At 39.6% G+C, this 22,462-nt stretch overlaps 1 protein-coding gene across 1 annotated transcript in view; it reads left to right on the top strand.

Moving 5' to 3' along the window:
- Positions 1–22,462, top strand: part of HSPA12A (heat shock protein family A (Hsp70) member 12A) — a 49,527-nt gene that overhangs the window by 17,940 nt on the left and 9,125 nt on the right. The window contains exons 4-7 of the mRNA XM_048945752.1: positions 1,140–1,326; positions 2,219–2,323; positions 4,573–4,689; positions 21,423–21,594. Of these exons, the coding sequence (XP_048801709.1) occupies positions 1,140–1,326; positions 2,219–2,323; positions 4,573–4,689; positions 21,423–21,594 (581 nt within the window). The remainder of the gene's footprint in view (positions 1–1,139; positions 1,327–2,218; positions 2,324–4,572; positions 4,690–21,422; positions 21,595–22,462) is intronic.

Below are 22,462 nucleotides of genomic sequence, written 5' to 3'. Positions count from 1 at the left end.
AGGTCAATTAATTTTCAGTTGATTCACTCGGTTCAAATGAAAAAAAAAAAAAAAAAATAGTGCTTCTACATAATCTTCACGTGTCACGTAAACAATAACCACAAAACAAAGCAGTCATTTTGTACCTCAGAACAGGGACTTTGGCTGTAGTGTGTTATGACAGCATGTTTTTCTATCTTCAGAAAAAAGTAATCAACATGTGTTTTAGTAATGAATGCAACTGCCTTTGTGATCTTGTTCCTTTTTGAGCTGCACTGTGATGATAGCTGATAGCATAAAGCAGTTTTTCCACTGGTGCTTTTTTAGGATGTTGTCTGGTAAGTGTTTGTTTCCCATGCTGAAAGTACTTGTGTGTGGGGCAGGAGGAAACATTAACGAGAGCTTCTTGTTCTTCCATTCTGCTTTTTTCATAATGGAGATGTCAGGAGAAAAGCAGAATGCTCACAGCTCTCTGTGATACAGTTCTTTATGATCTTGTTACTTGCCCTAATTTCCTTATTTGCCTAATTTCCTGTTACTTGCTCCTAAATTCCTTCTGCATTTAACACAAAGTACAGAGGGTCTTCTCATATTCAGTGTTATTTATTTTCTTATTCGATCTCTGAAACAAGTATTGTGTTATTTTCATCTACTACCTTTGTGCCTAGCAGGTCATCCTGCAGATGCCTGTGGGATCCTGATAAGATAGGATACTTATTTTCATGATTTCAGTGGATTGTTGTGAGGTTGAGGGAGTCTGCTTTATTTTTCACAGGTTTTTGTTGTTTTTTTTTAATCTAAAATTATTACTACCATTTAGAAGTTTAAAGGTAAATAAAGGTGAATAGAGTGTGCAACAAAGAGAGCTCACACCTGCAGGCATTTCTTCAGTGTTTCTGGCATCCAAGAGGTGAAGCCCATGAGTGGGCTTTGGTTTGAGTGGCTTGTTGAGCATCATTGCTGAATCGTCTGAAATGAGACTTGCATTCCTCTTGAATGTAAATAAACCCATTTTTTTGGTATTATAAGGATCAATGTAAACATATTCGGAGGGGTAAGCAGTAAGTGCAATATTCTACCACATTTTTTCTAAGAGTATCTGAATTTTTCTGCTGCTGTAAGCATTAATATCACTTATTGAAGCTCTTTCACTTGAACAGACGATGGGAAGGTGGAGATCCAGGTGTATCCAACCAGAAGACACCAACTACTATCCTCTTAACACCAGAAAGAAAGTTTCATAGCTTTGGGTACGCAGCGAGAGATTTCTACCATGACTTGGATCCCAGTGAATCAAAGCACTGGTTGTATTTTGAGAAGTTTAAGATGAAGCTACATACCACTAGTGTAAGTAATAACTATCACTCTTTAATAATTCTGCGTTTACAGCTCAGATCATCTTGCTGTGGAGAGAGCTGTATATCATATATATATGTATGTGTGTGTGTTTAGATCTGTTTCGAGAGTAAATAAAGTAAATGAAAATGTCAGTTAATATATTCCAATTCATTTTGCTTCTTGATGCGTTTGGCGAGTGTGTTTTGCTTGTATTCATTGTAGATCTCAGAAGCTCAGTATCTGCATCCCTACTTTTCCTGGGTGAAATTCTTAGCTGTGCAGGGAATCTGCATGAGGTCAGTTTGTTTTGGAGAATTTATTCAGAGAGCAGAAATGGAATATAAGAAGCATACTGATCTCGTATGCACAGGAACAAATTGGCCCAGAGTTCTTCATAGTAATTGCAAGTGGAAATCATGTTGTTAATTTGACATTACTCCTAATGATTATATGTTGATCTTTCCACTAAACCATTCTAGATTTCTGGGGCCAGGCCAGTACTTTCTGTATTGAGGTGGGTGTTTGTTGGTTTCATGTGTTGGTGGGAAGCCAAAAATGCCTGCTTTTAACTCTTGACTTGGATGAAATATCTTTCATATGCAGCTTGCAGCAATTAATTACAGATGCGTTTTATTGTATTTATTTAATACTTATTCTGTTTTACTCTCTCTGCCTGCAGTTATTTTTAGACACAGTAGATGTTTAAAAACAAAGCTTAAAATAAACAGCAAATGTAATAGTCCAGGAAATTCAATTGATGAGTTAGATCCTCTCCAGAACAATTTTATCACTTTTTCCTAGCCAGGTGGATAAAGAAGAATTCCCTTTCCTCAGGCAGTGAGAATTCATCTTATGTTTACCTTTTCCTTTGAATAACTTCCAGTTATTTTCTTTCATGTAGAATCTTACCATGGAGACGGACCTGACAGCTGCAAATGGCAAAAAAGTCAAAGCACTTGAGATATTTGCTTACGCCCTGCAATTTTTTAAGGAACAGGCATTAAAGGTAGAATAATGCTTCCTTATCTAGATTCTCTATATTTATCACTAGTATAAATGTGAGCATAACATTCCTAACCTTGCTGAGCTTTGACCTCAGTTGTATTTGATGTAAACAAAGCAAGGCAGCTGTAGAAACTCTAGGCAGGCTGTGCACTCTAAAAGAGCTCTCAGTAGTCCTGTGGTGATTTCCTCTTGCACAGGGGAAGCTTGGTTCAATAATAGTAATAAGTTCTGAGTATCTTCCTTAGGGGATAAAACTTCTCTGTTGTTGTGTTGCTTTTTTTGTTGTTGCTTTGTTTTTATCATTAAAAATGTTGATTTGAAGAGAAAACTTAGAAGTGCAGGAGCTGGAGCTCATTGTTTCACTCAGTCTGCATTTTTAACTTGCAAAGAATTAAATTTGAGACTGGATTCTGGTCTTGCCCCCCACGCTTCTGATGCTGGGACGATTCAATGTTGTGCATTCTCAGTGTTCTCTCTCATGTTGAAGAGTGAGCACCATGAAACACAACTGGTTGGGCACCTTCCAATCTCTGCAGTCCCAATCTGACATTGTTTTAGTAACTGATCGTAGGGAAGTCAGATGAGCCGGATTTATTTTGTAACAGGAAGATTATGAAAAGCTGATTCACAGTTTGGTGAGTTGAATTTTCAGTGTCACTCTCCACAGTTATGACTTGCTAGTTAACATGGTGGGAGCAGTATGATTTCACTATTGCAGTGATCTGTGTAGGCTACTTGGTGTGGCTAAGAGGTTCAGTATATTAGCCTATTTTAAGCTACTATTTTGGGTGTTGGTAGGGAACTGGAAAATATACTGCATTTTCCATTTCCTGGTTGAAATGTTACAATGCTCACTTGTAATCTTATCCTTGGGTCGCGAGATTGAATTTGTTAATCTCTTGTGAAATACATGTCTCCAGTAAATAGTTTTTGGATTTAAGGTCTCATGTAAACAACCAGTTGTGAATTTAGTGTACATTAGTTTCAGATGTGCTACTGTATACTGCCAACATGTAGTAATTTCTGGGCCAAATCGCAATCCTAAGCAGTGCTTGCATGAAATTAGCCCTGTTGATGTAAAGCTAACCTACTTTTCTGAATGGGATTAATTTATTCTGCCTTTATGGCCATAAAGGAACAGTCATATCATTACTACTCAAAATAATTATCTTTTCTAAGACTGTTGGAATTGCATTGAATAGTCAGTCACAGACTTGTACCCATGCATTCATTGCCTGGGGAAATGTTTAGTGAACATGAATCCCCCATTGTTGCTGTGCTGCCTGTTCTGGGCTGCATCCTTACTTGGTGTCAATATAACATCCCTGTGATTTTTGAGTTCATGCTGTTGCTTAGGACTATGATCTGTCCATACCGACTGCCCTGAGCAGTATAGAGGTCCTGCTTTTCTACCACAGATTCTTAAACTGCAGTATAACTAAGCAAACGCAACACCTTGGCACAGCACACACAGAAACATATTTTACATTCTAAAGGCCTGTTGTTCACCTTTATGAAGCTTTCCCTGTTTGGATGGAGATTTAGATAGGACATATGGTAATGACATTTTACTTGGAACCTTTCCCAAAACATGTCAGTATATCACCTAATTTGCAAATGCAATACAGACTTTCCTCTTTTTAGTGGGGAGGGGAAGAACAATAAAGTAACTAAACTACTCCTCAGTGCTTGCTTAAAGTAAAATTTTCAAGGAGCAATCAGTTGTTTTTTTTTTTTCTTTTAAGACTTCAGCTGTAACTTTGCCTTGTTAACCGAGTTGTAAAAGTTTAATTTATGTGTGAGTGCTTTATAAAGGAGTCATTGAAAAATCTAGATTGTAAAACCTAATGTTCATCAATGCTTCTGATATTTTTCTGTGTATTAATCCAGATGTAAGCATGAATTCTTCAAACTAGCTGCAAATCCCCCACTATGACTACGAGTATACGTAAACATTCTCTAATGTTCAGCAGTGCACGTGCTGCTTTTGGAAAAAGTAACTTTTCTATTTCATGTTAAGTAGTAAACTTTTCTGTGGGCCTCCTTCAGAAAGTGTCAGCCCTAATCCTAGCTGTTGGCACAGTGAACCATTCTTGAAAGGTTGGTAATAATTTCAATATTTGGATTTGTAGCATAGGTGTAGCAGAAAAAGGATTGAAAAGAGTTTCTGTTGCTGGAACCTGCAGAAAATATTTTCTTACCAAGTTGACGCCCATCAGTTTACATTCACCTCTGTTTCTCTTTATTTAGGAGCTCAGTGACCAGGCAGGTTCAGACTTTGAAAATACTGAAGTAAGATGGGTTATTACAGTGCCTGCTATTTGGAAGCAGCCTGCGAAGCAGTTTATGAGACAAGCTGCCTACAAGGTAAGGTTACAGAGTGAGCTTAAAAATACCCTTTAAAGCCTTACTTGATAGGCTAAATGTTAAACTGTATTTGGGACAGTTAGCACGAATATAAAATACATAAACTAGTCTGGAAACAGTTGGGCTAGAAACACTGAAAGAGAATTTAGCTCAACAAAGCAGTGGCTTCACACCATATGTATTCACGTTTTAAATGCCTTTTTATGTATTTGCTTTTGTGTATTGGTGTCCCTCACTGCAGACTGATATTGTAGTCATCTTGTACGTGATATTCCTGCTGAATTTAGTGCACGTGGAACAGATGCAGCTTTGAGACCAAAGAGAAAGCTGATGTAAAATAGTGGACATAGTTTTGTTTTGTTAATTTCTTTAGGTCATCACAGGCTTTTTTCAAATAAGGAAAAAATAAGGAAGAGTAGGGAAAGCTTAGACCCTCCACAGTAGGGACTTCTTTTTTCTGTTCCCATTTTCCCACAGTAGGAATGAAAAGACCATGTCCAGATAGTCTGGATATAAAATTAAATAAAAATGTTATTTTCACCAGTTTATCAGCATTTAACCCTCTCCCCTCCCCTCTAAGCCCCCACAGTCATGCATATTCCATATCGCATGTGCTTTATTTCAAATTCAGTTTCTGTCTCTGATAGACTCGATGCGTGCATTCTTCTTTTCATCAAGATACTCACGTTGCATTTTATTTTACTTATTTTCTGTCACAGACTTGCATAACCCATTGGCAGCAGATACGTCATGTGTGGTTTGTGAAACATGTAGCAGTTTGTGTGTAATTTGCAGAGTGCTCCTGGAAAGCACCCGGAATTTTTTTAACTGTTCCTGACTATCTCTAATGTTGAGCAACATTTTTCTTAACAGTCTTTATTGTGGGATTGCTAATGCTAGTGCCAGAAGCAAAACATTCTTAAAGTTCTGATGGAAGGACACGGTTGTAGGTAAATCTGAAACACTAGAGACCCATTCATTATCTCTGTATATTGTTGTCTGCCTGCTGTCTGTGTGCATGTGTGCTCGTAAAACGGGAGCTGTGTAAGGAGCAGGGCAGAGAGAGGTAGATCTCTTGGCATTTCTCATTTGTGGCACAATGGAATGTTGTTGATTAGTGTCTGTGTCTGTGGTTTTGTCTGTGATTGTGTTCTTCTATCGGCAAGCTTGATAAATAGCAAGGCCTGGCAAGGCCTTTAACTCAGGGTGTGTGATCATTTACAGGGAAAAAAAAGCATCTAGGGAAGTAATTGTATGTTTACTTGACACAGTTGATATTTTATAGGAAAGGAGACAAAGACAGAAATGCAGAAAACTGAGAGTTCTACTTTAGCATTCAGTCTTCAGATTCCTACTGCAGGATCCAGCATGTGTTTCAAACCAGTGCATGCTGACAGAGCAGAAGTTCCAGCCCTTGGTGTTAGCTATCAAAGCACGCAAGCGTCATGAAAGTAAGAGCTTGTGTTCATGAGAGTAATTGGAGCACTGAGTAGAGAACAGCGTTGAAAAGGCAGTGGTAGAAACCTTGTTGCTGAAAACATGCTGAGGTACAATTGCTGCTGATAGTGGGAAATGAAATGAGATGTGGGCAATTGCTTGGGTAATCTGTGGCAAGTGATGTAACTCTGAGAGAACAAAAATACTGATGACTTCAGTCTTTGGTTCCCAATGCTACCAAAATGCTACGTGGTTGTTAGGCAAATCTAAATATTACATGGAGTTATGAAGATCAGGTAAAGTGGTGTAGGTCTGCTTCTGCTCTCAACATCTATCAGCTGTTGTCCGGCCTGCAATCTCAATGCATTTCTGACATCCACTCATCATTGTCTTGCCTTAAACAAAACACTTCCTGGAACTGTTAGTCTGTTTGAGGGCTCCCACAACTCTCCCTTCCAGATGCTGTGCTGTTTTGTCATTCCAAGGTATGATCTGGGTGTTCCTTTCAGCTCACAATTCTTCCTCTGACCTCCCATCCAGCCTACCAAAGTCTTAAAAATTCTACCTGCATAACAGCTTTTCATGTCTGTGCATAATTCTGAGCTCTCATCAAAGTTGTCACTGATTTTGTATCTCAGTTATTGCAACATCATTTTCGTAGCTTTGGCAACTGTAATTGGCCTCTTTTGCATCCCTTTAGAATGCTGCCACTAATGGGTTTTGTCCCTTCATGTTTGACAGGGAGTCAACCGCATTTGCCTCCTTCACCTGTGTCATTTCAGATATAAGCTGCATGTCCTGGCCACGAGTGTCTATAATGCTAACTCATTTTCTTTCTCTGAAACCCTCTCTAAAATGCATATTCTGTCATGCCTACAAACACGTGACTGTGAGTGAACTACTGAGATGGGAAAACTGCTCTGCACTGCTTCTTGCTGTTACCCTGCCTGCGCTATTTGTGTTCATCTGTTGTTCTTTTCATATTCTTAACTCCTTTTCTTCATACTTGAATTGCTACCTCTGCGAAGTAGACCTTTATTCTCATTTGTTTTGCTCTCTGGGACCTCTCTGAAGATTAAGTTTGGTAGGCTGTAGAGATCTTCGTGTCTTTACAGCCTCACTTTGTGAATTGAAATAGCTTTGTTTCTGGATAATAGTCCACAGACACTTCTTGCTGTTGTAGGCTGTAGAGATCTTCGTGTCTTTACAGCCTCACTTTGTGAATTGAAATAGCTTTGTTTCTGGATAATAGTCCACAGGCACTTCTTGCTGTTCTGTGCATCCAGAAAGCTCTAAAGCCGTGTGACTGCTGTTGAGGTCTGGTCACGCCAGGAGAGAGCTCTGTGGCAAGAGTGGAGCATGTCATCTCTGTAGGATCCTAAAGCATGTCTGCAGATTTTAGGGTTCATTGCATCTGACTCTTAGGATGCATCAGTCAGGTTTCCCATTGTCCTCACCATGAAATACATAGGGCATCATAAATAGTGTTCACTTTCCTTGTTTCTGTATTCTAGTTCTTCTGTTGCAAATACTTTGCTTTACTGTAGTTCCGCCAGAAGCTGTGAGTTTACCAGTCTTAGAAGGATTCCTATTCTCCTGAAGAATTTGCATTGTGAGAAATTAATCCTAATGACTGAAATGCTTTCTTATTTTGGTGAGTTTGGCAGTGTGGTCCAGTTGGATAGCATGTGGGAGGACTCCATCCCATTCACCCAGCTGGGACCTGCTCTTATTCTTGTTCTCAAAGAAGGAGGGACTGCCAAATGCATCGCGCTGTGCTGTGGCAGAGGTTTGGACCTCACCATGGAAGAGAGCTTAGGCAGGCCACTTCCTGCTTATGAACATTCAGCCTTAGTAGCGCGGCGTGTGAATATGGACACAAAGCCAGGATCCCATCTGTGTGTCTTCTGAGGTCTTATGGACACAAGAGAATTCAGTGTTCTGTTGGTCCTGGATTTCTGATGGTCAAAAATAAGTGTCTGCTAGTGGGAAGATGAAAATCTGAAAGTATTCAAGACCACTTGTATAGAAATCTGTGGAATGCTGGTAGGTGGGAATATTTGGTTCAGTCTTAACAGCACTTTGTTGTCTTAACATATTACTTACTATAAGCAGCAAATTTAATCCCTTTTCCAAATGAAATTCAGGCACTGTGTATTGTTTATCAGAGGGACACAAGATCCGATATTCTTGGCAGAGTCTTTCTTTTTAGTGAAGGCATTCTTACAGCTCGTGTTTCAATACAAATTCTTCAGACACAGTAAGCATGGAGCAGAATCTACAGACCGGAATTTCTTGAATGTGCCAATAGAAATAAAGTTTTAAGGGAGAATTTGGAGTTTGAGAGAATTATGCTGGTGCAGAAGCTGTAAAATAGAAAAGCAAAATATGGTATATCAAATGCACTCAGGGCAGACCAAGGGAAAGGGAAAGATGATGCTTTTCATAAGCTTGCCTGAAATATCTATAGTCTTACAAACGTCGGTCTGTTGGTTTACTCATTTACTAATTTAGCATCTTTTCTTCCACTATGAGCTGTTGATTTTGAAATGAAGTTTCAGGGCTCTTAAGTAGATTTATATTCCAATTACAAATAGCAAATAAAATTATTTGCGTGTTAAGCTTGTATAAACAAACAGGCAATCTAGATTGTAGGATTAATTGTGTGAGCCTGGAATTGTAGGGGATTTTTTTTAACTGGCTCTTACACTGAATATTTATTAGTGTCAATGTGGAATGAACATGATGAGAATTATTATCACATTGTCTTTTGGCTTACATTACATTGCACTGATCAGTACTAGCTTGCTCTGTAGGAATCTTCTTAGAAGAGTAAACAAATCTGTAAAGAGAGTAACTTGGTGGCACAGAATCTGTCACCAGTGTAAGTCTGAATACCTTGGAATGTAGCAATAAATAGCCAAGCTTGAAAGAGTTTTAAATGGATTATATCATATCAAAAAGATATGCTACAGGGAAAACAAAAACAAACAACAAAAAAAACAACAACACAAAACCACTCCTTCCAACTGCAAAGCGAGATTTTAGGATTTTAGGAGGGGCAGTGGGAACAGTGAGCAATATGGAGAATATTGCAACACCTTTTTCCTGTGTATAAATCCCACAGCCTTGTTTAGATCGTGAGCCTATGACTGATGTGGCCTCAGAAGAATATTACTGAACAGGAATAGATTCAGAACAGAATAGTTCTGCCAGTACACCTGGAAAGTGTGAGAACTATGTGAGAACTCAAAAGCCACTCTCAGAAAAGACTGGTACTGTTAAGATTAAAATGGAAATGTGCTATATGCAGAAACACAGAAACATTTTGCATTTTAATCTCCAACCAGTGTTTTGTGTACCATTAATTAATATTGTCCTTGTGCACAACTTTAAGCAAAAAATATTTTGCTAAAATAGCAGGAAATCTGTTAAAGGCAACAATTTTCTTCCAGATGAAAACATAGCAGTTGTTTATTACAAACAGTTGGGTGCTGAGCAGTTCTACAAGAGCTGATACTCAGGCTGAGCTCAATATGTATGTTGTCATATTTTGTGAAAAGGCTGTGAGTCTTCGAGTGTCAGGATTTAGCCAGCATCCAAACATAATGTCCACAGTGAGCTTTGATGCAAACAACAGTGTTAACATGGTCCTGTGGAACGTCACTTTCTAGATATCACAATATCTTCACGGTGATGTTTCGGGCTAAGTAAATTTTGGTTTGAACCAGTGTTCCTACATAATGATGCTTGCATTTATTCTTAGTTAGGATATTTTTGGAGGAAAAAAAAAAAAAAGATTTTAGATTCTGTCTGTCTTGAAATTGGTTAGAAAGAGCAAGGAAGCCGTGCTTCCAGCTGAAATGAATGAGACAATGGCTTAAAAGGGCTCCCTTCGAGCTGCCTAGGTGGGCTCCGCTTTGTAAATCTCTGGAGGATTTATGTAATAAAAATAGCACACTTTTTTTTTTGTGCTTTTCTCTGAGATATGTTTGTTCTGTTGTCACGTGTTTTTCTACCTTTTGGAAAACATTTATTTATTTATCTGTTTGTTTGTTTATTTATTTTTACTTTAGGGGAAGGGAGAAAGAAGACAGTAAAATAGTTGCAGTCCGCCTGGCTTGTATCGCAGTTGGGACTGTCCTCTGAGGGGGACTCACAGAGGCAGGAAGCTGAAGACAATAGAGATGTCAGAACAGATAAGGAGGTTGTGCTTATTGAGAGCCATAACTGTGTAAACTGAAAATATAACTGGTGAATGAGTCGCTTTAATTAAAGGACAGTAAATGCATTACTGCATCTGTCACGTTAGTTAGCGTAGTTCTGCTTCTCCAGTCAAGCGAGACATGCTGAGATTTTAGAAACCCCTGGCAGTGTTGACCCAGAGGCAGCAGCAGCTGTGCCTAGCTGCTCTGTCAGGATTTTTATATGAACAGCAAGAAAAATGAGTTAGGGCCCTTTTCCACCATATATGGAGATGGTAGTGGGAGCAACAGCCCTGTGCTGGGCTATTTACAGGTTCCTGAAGTAGCACCGGGCTCCTTGCCAGCATCTGCTACCTAAACCAACCATTGGTGTGGAGTGGCGAAACTGCCTGCATGTTGGGCCCAGCCTGCAGGCACTGAGCAATGCTGATGGAAAAACTGAGGGACCTAAAGTTCTTCTTAAACGCAGGCTATGAGCCTGAACATGCTCTTACTGTTCTGTCATTTCCTCTCTTGATGTGATTTAAAAAGACAGCTAAAGAGCCTTAACCTGTTTGATATCTGATTTGAGGCTGAGCTTTTTCTTTTAAGTATAGTCTGTTTTTTGGCATGTGGTGCACTTACAACTGAAATTTGTTTGTGTGTAGGCACAGCTCAACAGACTTCCTGTAAACTGCATAAAAAGCAAATAGTATTCAGGCAAAAGCAGAAGCGAGAAGCTGGTGAAAGCATGAAAGCAGTACTTAGCAAAGGCATAAGTGTGTTACGTATCAAGCATCCTGATTATTTGTAGTGCCTGGGGTTCTGCTGAGTCCATGCTTTCACTTTTGTGGTATTAAGATCTTCTTAATCATAAGGATTAAGATGTTTATGAAGTGATATATTTGGGAGGATTCTGCATCTTGTAGCAATGATTAATCAAGGAGCGAAAATCTACACAGTGGGAGCTCAGCACAGTGGGAAATGTGTACTAATTGATCTCAGTTTACACATTTTAATTACCTAGCCAGGTCTACATGAAGGTGCAGGCACTTGACAAAACCATCTGCTAATCCAGCTCTGTAAGGTTTTGATTGTCCACTGCTGAGGCACAAGTTGGAATTTTTGCAGCTTTTCATTTTGCAAGTAAAGCAGGTTTTCGTAGCATTCTAGGTATGAGCAGATAAACAGATTAGTGCCTGCCATGCAAAGTATGTAGCTTCCTTGAATGCAGGCTCTTTGCTCTAGTAGTTCTCCCTGTAAGGTAGAATCTCCATTATGTGAAGAAAGGTGTGCTACGCTCAACATGTGTTTCTTAGGATCTTAGAAATTGCCTGGAAGGACCCTGAAGCTAAGAGAAATAGGTGGAAATCAGAATCTTCCCTCCATGTAGAGGAAAGACTGTGCTATGTGGATGTTTCCAGTCAAAAGATGAAAATGGCCAGCTGAGAGATTCTAAACTACAGTGGGGAGCTTAGTGGGGGACTGCTGCAAGGCTGCAAAACAATTGTAAATCAATAGGGGCTGGTCTGAAACTACTGGTTAGGATTACTTATAATATATCTGTAGGAAAGCCAATGAAAGAAGATAATTGATCTGTCGAAAAGACATCTTAAGTGCTAGTATTTCATTACAGGAGAAGGAGTAATAGAAGCTGAATTTGGAAACTATGCTTAAAAATGTCAAAATCAGAAAGCCTAAGGTAAAAAATAAGATGCAACTAACAAAACAGCTCAGTAAGAGCCACTTGAGTCTGTAATAAAAATCAGCCTGAGACATAAGGACTTACATCTGGGTTATTTTGAAACAAATGGAATGGGAGAACGTGAAACACTGGGCAGATATTTAAAAAGGAGGAGAGTCAGGCTTCTCTGTTGTGGTAATCAGTACATGCCCATGGTACTAAAGGCATTTGTGATACAATATGAAAAATTCAGAAGCTTATGAGAATTTGATGGCTTAATTTTTCTAATGAATGCTAGTCATAAAAATTGCAATTAATGTCCTCTGCATCTTAGGGAATAAAATACGGAAAAAAAATCCTGATGATGCCACTTGGTGATACGCTTTCATTTAGTGTTTAAGCGGGATCTGTTGCAACAAGCATTTGGGGGCAGGCTGCAGAAACATCACCCTAACGTTGCTTCAGTGACTCAGTGGTCCCACTGACCTTCCATCAGGCTGTCAGCACCTCCATCACCAAATTGCTGTTCAGTAACGTGTGAGTCACATTCAGCTACAGAAGCAAGGTATATGGTATAAAGAATGGAAATGTACAGGTATGCCATCTGAACCAGCTGTACGCTGAGCTGGGTAACAACAACCTCAGGCAAGATAAATTGAGGCAGTCTCACCATGCTTAGCAGAGGCATTTATCTGCATAAGACAGCCAAGCCATCTATAACAAATCCCTTCATCTAATCAGTGACCACACGAATGCAGAAGTTCTGACTTTAGGCAATACTAGTCCACAAAACTCATTATTCAAAGAGCATGCTGAAAGTAAAAGTCACACTTCATTACTTCTCCAGGTGCCACATTTGTCTTCCTGCTTTTCAGAATGGGATATTGCCGTGGTTTCTGAACAGCTGTTAGGAGGAAGCACTATTACCAATTCTGCTTTTTGTTTTCAGGGGAATAGTTTTATTAATAGAGTAGGAAATAGAAATAAAGTATGAAATAGATTCTCCTGTGGTCTTCTGGTTCTCTGCAGCCAAATATAAGAAAATAAATTACTTAGGAATTGAGTTTCCTTCCATGAAAAGACAGTGAACTGAGGCATGGTGGGTTTTTTTGTGCTTTAAACTCAACTTCTGCACCCTCAATACAGTGAATTTAATTTAAATGCAGTCTTCTCTGCATTTAATCTTTTCTTAGAATGACTGTGGCGTACAGCTACAGGACCTCTTAGGACAGCTGTGTTTTTTTGTTTTCAGACATAAATAGTGTAGCCTTCAGACTGTGTAAGAAATGTTTCCTTTTGATCCCAGAAGACTCTAAATTTCTCATTAAAATTACTGAACTCTGTACAGAAATAAATAAGGTCCGGATTAATTTTGGGCTTGTTCTGCTGTCATACTGTCAGATCCAAATGCTCACTGATGTAGGCAGGGAATTGACACAGCATTCACAAAGGCATCCAGATGGGGTCTCAACAAGAGCAGAGCATGGAGGCAGCTGCCTCCCTCTCCCTGCTGGCCCCCCCTCTTTTGATGCAGCTTAGGATAATGTTGACCTTTCGAGCAGGATGCTACTGGCTCATGTCCATCTTTTTATCCACCAGGATCCTCAAGTCCTTCCCCACAAGTCTGTTGTCACTGAATTGTTGTCCCATTCTGTAGTCATCTCAGAGATTACCCCAACCCTAGTTCAACACCTTGCCCTTGGCTGTACTGAATCTCATTAAGCCCTTGTAGGCCTGCTTGCCTGCTTTTCGAATGTGATGGAGAGTGGCTTGGCAGCCACATCAGCCAGTTCTTGGAATAAACTTGTTAATATATATTGGTTGGTGATGTTTACCAAACCCACTGTAAGAGTTCAACTTCGAGATATTTTATAATCGTCTGTCCTGATTTCCTGCAGCTCCTCAGTAAGCAGCAGTTCAGGCTTCCTGTATGAGGGCCTTAAGAAGTGCGTAAATTTTCTGTGGATTAGGTACTTTGTGTGAGCTGCTGGTATATGCTGGCACTGGGAATTCAAAAACCATTGAAAAGCATACATTCTCATTCTTAAATGCAAGGGGAAGTTTTGTTTGTGTGTGTGTGTGTGTGTGTACACACATCTATAAGGTTTCTACTTTGTCAAGGCAGAAGGGAAGACACCTGGGTTCTCAAAGAAAGCTATCTGTAATCTCCAAATCCCAAGGACCATTTGAAGATGGAATTCCATTGGGATTTGTCATTCTAAGTCTTTCGTGTTTTCTAGTTATGCTAATGGCAAGTGTACAAATGAGAATTATTCCAAGAGTCTCTTCCAATTTAGTGTCCCTTTCTTTAAACTGATTGGCTTTTATGTTTGTTGTCTTTCATGATTTGTATTTCCTTTGTCTGCAAAATGAAGTTACTGCTGTTCACTCATAACCTGAGTTTTCACTTCTCTCTCAAGTAGTTTTCTCACGCAGAGATGAGTATCTCTGTCCTAGCAGATAACTATAAGATGGAGAAATGTACACTGAAGGAATTCTGTAGTCATGATAATTATCCATTATGTTTTCACTTGTGAAATACGAAATACAATCAGTGCGACCAGATCTGAATAGGACAAAGGACAGCCTGTGCCACAAACCTAGTTTTAGGGCAACAGACTACAATAGTTTGAAAATATATGCATTTTTTAACATATATTTGCATATATGCATAGCAAATAATGTTTAAGAGAAAGCAAAAAGCTCTTGGTTCTGAAAAGCAGCAAGTAGCTCTATGATACTGTAAGTATCAGATCTTTATAGAATCAATTATCACTGAAACATTGGGTTGACTATTTAAAAAAGAGAAAGAATGGGGGGAAAAATGAATTCTCTGTTTTCATCTAGGCACTTAAAATCCAAGGATAAATTTTCCAAAGCAGCAGAGCTCCCAGTGGCTCCTCCTGCTGTTTTTGCCTAAACCAGTCACTGTGCTGTGGTACCTATAGGAATCTGGGTGCATTTGAATGTTCTGTTTTCTTTGTGGCTGCAGAGCAATTTTAAGAACCTGTCTTTGAACCAATAAGTAGCCTGAGCTAAAGGTGCTGCCTGACCTCCCTCTGCTGTGTTTATTCATGAGTTGCACGCTGCACTGCGGTACTCTCGTTGTTCCTGAAGACTAATGGCAGAGCATTGGTCTGTGATGATGGCATAGTGATTTTTAGACTGGTCTTTCATGAGTCTTCCTTAAGTGTCAAGGCTGAAGGTCTATCAAAACTGTACAAACTGTATTTTTGGTGCAGTCAAAATGACATCCTCTAGCCTCGCTCCCTGTCAACCCAGCTTCTCCTTATGTGCTTCTGAGTAGCAATACTGAGGCTCATTTCTCATGTTGCTCATCTTTCCTGGCATTCTCTGCCTTAATTAGGTCTCAGTCATCTATTTGTGACATCCTAATTTGATGCCATAAAACTGGAGAAAGTGCTAGCTAGTGAAAAAGGAGGAGGATTAGAGAAGAGCTTGCTTAGTGAGGCACTAAGTGGCTGGTGTTATCATGAATCTGTTAACACAATGAACTGATTAGTTTAAACAGTGAAATTTCACGAGGCTCTTAATTTCCAACTGCTGTTTTGTGTTGCCTGGATGGAGTCACACAATACTTTCTTCGTGCAGGCTGCATAGTGCTTAACTTGCAATCATAGCTTTCCTATTGTTACTAATTATACTAAATATCTTGGAAAATACAGAAATGTTGATGCTAATTCACAGCTTCTGTTTTTCTAGCTGAATGATGTTGTACTTTATTAGGAAATAAAGCAGGGCTTTATTTCCCAATGAGCCATATTGTCTTTACAAAGCTATTTCATGGAATCCAACTTTTCAAATTTATCTCTGGAGCCTGGAAATATGCCTTCAGTGGCAAAAAAAACCAGTTTTTAAATGTTCTTTCTGCCACCAAGAAGAGTAGATTGTTACACCCACCTAGTCTATGCCACTGCTTCAAAAGCAAATAGAGTAACATGCTTGGTGGAGGTGGCCAACTGTGAAAGCTGCATGGAGGCCCAACACTTGAATAGCGTGGACTTGTGAAATCAGCTTCATCACTGATCCAGTTCCACCGTGGAGCTGTGCCCTTGATTCCTTCAGCAGACATCTCAAGGCTCTGAAGTCCATTTTGATGGCCCCTGAAAAACCACTTCCAACCCAAGTTGTTCTATGATTCTGAGACATTTAGCCTCTGTGTCTCTCCAGCTGTATAATGAGGATTCTTCTTGCACGTGTTTATTTGTCCAGTTTGTTTATACTGATCTGTTCTGTATCTGGAACTGTCTTATAAAGTGTGACTACAGCGCCTATGGCACCTACACAGTACTGAACTGAACTTCAGATGATTATAAAATTTATTAAAGCAGTAAATTAGAATTCCTCCAGTCAGACCCGATTCTTTATTTCTTTTTCTGAAAGATAAAATTTAACCCACTGTGAAAATAACATAGTATATTACTCTGTACTTAGGTTATGAAGTGTTTTCCTTTACTGCCTTTCAGTGCATAAAGGACAAAGGCAGCAGTGTACCTATTTTACGGGTAGGTAACGTGAGCTGCTAAGGATACAGAGCCTGCCCAGGATCATCTGACTGGTTGCACTGCAGCAGGGTAAAAGTAAGAGCACAGTGCTTGTATTTATCCAGAGAAAAAGCATTTTTAAAAATTTATGTGCGTACGTGGGAATAATTCACTGATCTCATTTAACACTGGAAGTGATGTAAAGTGACACAGCAAACGTTACTGAAAGAAAATGAGCCTAGCTCAGATCACTTTCTCTGGTTCAGAGGACTGGATGGAGCTACTCCCCTGACCAAAGAGGAGCCGTGGGATCAGAGTGGTCTCTGGACTCCTCTTGCAGCAGCTCTGGAAGTGAACGTGAGCATTGCCTTGTAGTAGACCCAGCTGTAGTTTGCTTTGGCACTGACTCCAAATTCTCGTTAAATAGGGGGTCAAGACTTCATAGACTGCCTGTGTAGATTTGATTAGCTCTAAATCTGAGGAATGCTCCTTTGTCACCTCTGTTATTTCTAATATATATGGACTCTTAACCATTTCTCTTGTATATTTTTGAGCCTTTTTTCACAGGCTGTGATGAGATTAATACATGTGTTAGCCTCATTTTTGCCATAATGAAGTTGCTGATTTTATATTACATGCATGCAGCCACATTTTGACAGAGTGAAGATTTGTTATTGCCTGTCTTACATAGCATTCTGATACTAGAACCACATGAATCTAATCCCATGTGCATGGAATTAAATGCATCATTTTTTTCTATTCATATTTTTATCTCCCCAGCCCTTGCAAGAAGATGATCAAAGCAGGGCTGTGCATTTCAGATCCAAAGAAGTTAAGACCCTCCTAGAGCCAACTAGCATGGATCCTCTGTAATTTGGTCTTAACTTGGTGTGCTTCATTGTGATGCTAAAAATGTAATAGATGTTCTCCAATCTGAGCAGCCTGGTACTTTCAAGGACTGGTTGTTCATAGCAGGTGCTGCATCTCTGAAGATAGTGCTCCTAGTGGGCTTCTGGTGTGTATATTTGGTTGACTGCATCCAGAAAAGCTCAGTAGCTAAGTTTTTGGATAACTTTTGGGTTCTGCTTAAATTTCAGGTTATGCGTTCTGTCTGTTCCACTCAAATTGGATGAATTCCCTATAGCTACACCTCAGAGGTGGGGAATTTTCATGAAGATCTACCTCATGGCTTTCATTGCACCTTTTAGAAAGACTTAAGCTCCATTCTATTCTGATGCTGACTTTAGGGCTTTACAAGTTATAATGTTAAATAAAAAAAAGAAAGTATATTGCTTTTTCTCACAGTGCATCGTGGCATGTGGGGCTGGGTTTTATCGTCTTCAATCTGCAGTAGTGATGAGCCTGCATGTTAAATGAGTATCATTTAGTTCTGTGTATATTCAGTCTGCTGTACTGAGCCACAGTCCAGAACTCAGTATTTGTAAATTCTGAGATAAATTAACACTTGGTGGAATATAGTTGAGGTCAGCTTTGGCTCTCATGCAATAAGACATCTTTGGCTGCAACAGCAAAGCTGGTGTATCATGATAAGAATTCTCCTGTATCTGGATGGAAAAGTTATATGTGCTCCAGTGCTTAAGGATTTGAAGCATTCTGAGGTTTGTTGGTGGTGATGCATCTTCGTGAATGAGCAGCAGTGCACTGGCAGCAGCTCAGAGGTGTGTTTTTACTGGAGTGAGTTAAGTGTGGGAGTTGCCCTGTCATAGCATGAGGTCCTGGTGCTCAAACAGATGCACAGAATGAGTTTGGGGCACTCTGCATCTAGTTCTTTGCTTCTTCCAGGTGTATAGCTGCAACAGTCCTCAGAAAATCACTTTTAGGAACTAAATGCTAACAAGATTTCTGTGATGAAAAAAAAGGGAGATCTTCTGTGATGGTTTTCCACATTTGCATTCTTTCTGCTTCCTTCATGTTTCATTGGTGAAGGCTGGATTTGCACTGCAAGTGAGGAAGAAGATCTTCTCAGACTAGAGGCAGGATGTGGTCTGTTGTAAAGTCCACTGTTAATTGCCCATGGCAAATCAGTCAGCTGCCAGAATGATCTGTGTAATAAGGCCTGAGATATTGCTCAACCCTGTGAACTTCTAAAACTTTCCACTTACATGCAGTGGCAAGTGGGCAGTAGTGGGCAAGGCAGATGGAATGGGACAAATGGAAAATACAGCAAATTTGGGAACTTTCAAAGTTAAGATTTGTAGTGAATTCATCACCATTTCTTTGCGTTGACTGCCTGGTACTTTTACTGCTCTTTCTCTGCGTGCTTTTCCTCCTGTCCCTTTCTCCTTAGCGGTAGCAATGGGGCAGATGCTGCCTCCTATGTCTTCATCTTCCCAGACCTTGTACTAACGTAATCTCATCATTCCTTTCTTCCCTAGCAGCATGAACCCAGTCACATTTATCTCACCTCCCCTTCTCCCATTCTGTGCATTCTTTAGATATGTATATACAGTGATGTGCTATCTTGATATATGGAGAAAAATACAATGTATGCAGTGTATTATATAACATCAGTATTGATCTATATGTATGTGTACATATAGATTTAGACATTACAATATATATATGTAGGATGTCGTATGTTTCATTGTACACAATTCTTGGTATGGCTATTTTCTGAGATGAAATAACACGTTCCTCGTTTTTAACTGGCCTGTCAAACTCTGTAAGGAAAGCTTTGTAACGATAACAACAACAAAAAAAAGCTTCATGAAATTCTATTAGGATCAACTGTGCTTTGAACTGTTAAAAACTGTCATTTCTGTTGAATGTTTTCCTCGGGAGATATTTTGAATCTGTTAAAATAGTATCTAGTCAGAAAAAGTAGCAAGAATAGCATCTGCTATACTTGGAGGGTTTGAGAACATGGATCTGAGTTCAGGCTCCGCAGGTCACTGCCTTCCTCTACTGATGCAGGCTGCAATGTGAAAAGTTCTTAATACAGACTGAACTAGAGAAGAGGCAGAAGCAAATGGTTGTGTTAATAGTTTGCTGTTTTCCTTTAGCGGGACCAGCCCTGGAAAAATAAGCACCTAAATCTCCCCTTTCCCCCAGAATAGATGACTTTGTAATTAATATATTCTTTTTTTTCTTAGCTAGGAAATACCAGTGCATTTCTTATGCACATAACTCAGTTCTTGTCATCTCTGCAAATACTTTATGATGCAGACTTTGGATTTAAATGTCCTTAGCAACAAATTATTTTTTCCCTAAAACACAGTTATTTCTTTTTGGGCACATATGACACAAGGCTTAGAATTGCTGTATCTGTGCTACTGATGCGTGCCCAGTACATAGAGAAGACTGAAAATTGCAGCAGGGAGGGAGGGAACTGCTTGTTTTCTGTGCCCACGTTGGATAAGACATAAAGTGCTGGTCTTAAAATTGCAGCAAGAAAGGTTCAAATGAGACTTCTTACAAAATTTCCAAAGGCAAAGACAGGAAAATATTGGGATAGATTGTGTGAGCAGACTGTACATTGTTGGAATTATGTGACATGTTAGATAAACATGTGAGGAGGGACCAAGAACTAATTCATGTCTGGAGTGTTGCACCTTCCAGTGCTACCGATAAAAATAGGAAAATGATTTCAATAAAGATGCATCTTTCTTATGTGCTGTAATAGAAAGGGAAAAATGAATCAGTAAAGGGGAAGGACTGTTTTATGCCTCCAAATTTTACCCTGGTATTGATTTTTTGAACAAGCTTTACTCTGAGTTTCTAGCTGCATATATAGCCTGGCCACCAATAGCACGGCCCACAACGTAGCTGATGAAGGAAGCTAAGTCCAGTCCAAGCTAGCAGTCTTGCCATGTGATTCTGCCTTCTTTTGGGGATGCTCTGAAGCAAACACAATGTATATGTGTAAGTTGAAGTGAGAGTTTGCTGGTAGACTGACCATGGAGACAATAGAATGTTCATTTATATTTTAATCTTTTATATTCACACACTTAACTGAAAAACCACAATGAGCAGACCAGAAAGTTGAGCAGAAAGAGTTGAAAGAATGTAGTTATCTTTTAACAGAAAATTGTACAGTAGGGGGAAGTGAGGATGAAAGAAATGAAAAGAATTTTTTTTTTGTATGTGAAGACTGAAAATCCAGAAAGCAAATAGAAAGAATGGCAAATCATAGAATTATAGAATGGCTTGGGTTGGAAGAGACCTCAAAGAGCATCCAATTCCAACCCACTGCAATGAGCAGGCTTGCAAAAGTTAGTTAAAGTATTTTTAGGCTTTTTCTCATTATAGTTTAAGGAATGTGTCCTATTGTATTTCAATTCCTTGAAAACTGAGCATTTTTGAGCTATTATAAAACTGATTGTGCTTAAAATTTATTTTGGAATAGAGAAATGTTGATTTTAAGTCAAAAAATGCAGTACTGGCAAAGTGTATCATATATTTTAGTAAGCTGCACAGTGGGGGGAAGGTCAGTTTTGGCGAGGGCTATGTATGTCTTATATCTTCTGGGATATAAAGCAAGGCATACTAAAATTGTCACTGGGAGAAGAGATGCCAAAGGTATTTCTGACAGGAGGCTGAGCCCCTGCTAGCAGGCAGATTCATGGGTTAGTTAGGAGGTCAGGTTGTAGGCTGTTCAGCACAGGCCTCAGGAGGACTTTCTTCCTCTCTCCTCCCATTACGCACACAGCTGCTCAGTTAGACAGCATGGTAAGTGCATGCCTACCTCCCTGCTACAGCCTGTAAAGTGGTGCCTATCCATTGTGGGCAGGATGAATCCCAGCCAAAGGCTTTTGGGGAGCAGCAGCAGCTTCTTTGTGTATTAACTTCGAGGGTTGACCTGACTGAACCTGGGAGCTGGGGATGTGCTTGTTCTCCTGCTGGAAGGGTCTGTTAGGTGACGGGACCTCTCAGCTCGCTTCTCTGATGGATTCTCTCTCACAGGCAGGAATGGCAAGCCCCGAAAACCCCGAGCAGCTGATCATCGCCCTGGAACCCGAGGCAGCTTCTATCTACTGCCGGAAGCTCCGCCTTCACCAGATGATAGAGCTGAGCAGCAGAGCACCTGTCAATGGCTATAGCCCCAGTGACACCATCGGAACTGGATTTACACAAGGTGCTTATCATAGAATCATTAAAGTTGGAAAAGACCATTAAGATCATCTAGTGCAACCATCAACCCATCCCCACCTTGCCCACTAAACCATGTTCCTCTGAGGCATGTTTCCAAGTTTCTTGAAAACCTCCAGGGATGGTGACTCCACCACCTCCCTGAGCATCCTGTCCCATAGCGTTTTCACCACAGTATTTTTCTGCCTTTATTGAAATTAATACTTTATGCTGGATCATTTTATATTTAATCTGTTGAAAGCAATTAAGTGTTCAATTTGCTGCATTATTATTGGATCTCAATGAGACTTACAGTCTGAAGTATTCTTCCAGAGTTTCAGCAGATGCTTTTTGAAGTCATCTTTGTGAAATACCATTATTTACTTTTAACACTTGGAAGAGCACATGGTAATGGAATACAGCAATGCATTTGTCTTCTCACAGAAGAGAAACTAGATACAGCAATTCTAACTTACTGACCTGTAATCTGCTGCTCATGTTGGTGCTTTAAGACTGACTTGCAGAGATGGGCCCACAGTGTAAGTCACTTGCCAAAAAATCCTTCATCACCAAAGACTTAGGCAAGATTTAGTATCTTGTCTTAGACTGGAGGGCAAAAAAAAGAAAATAGTGGACTGCTGTGGTGTATTTGTTACGTAACAATTTCCTCTCCATGTGAATTGCAGTAGTTGCACTGATGTAAGTGTTACTGTGTCAGTTTATCCCAGAGGAATTTTTCAAAAGAATTTGCATTTCGTCATCATATTTACTAGGTCGAAATGATACAGACACATGGAAAATTGAGCCTGTAAAGCTATTCCTGTACTTACCAGATTGCATTTTTTCTTAGTTGGAGTCATAAGTCATTTCCTTAT

Source organism: Lagopus muta, chromosome 5, assembly GCF_023343835.1.
Source record: "Lagopus muta isolate bLagMut1 chromosome 5, bLagMut1 primary, whole genome shotgun sequence".
Lineage (NCBI taxonomy): Eukaryota > Metazoa > Chordata > Aves > Galliformes > Phasianidae > Lagopus > Lagopus muta.
Note: the sequence above shows the minus strand (reverse complement) of the source record. Positions and strands in the feature narration are given on the sequence as shown.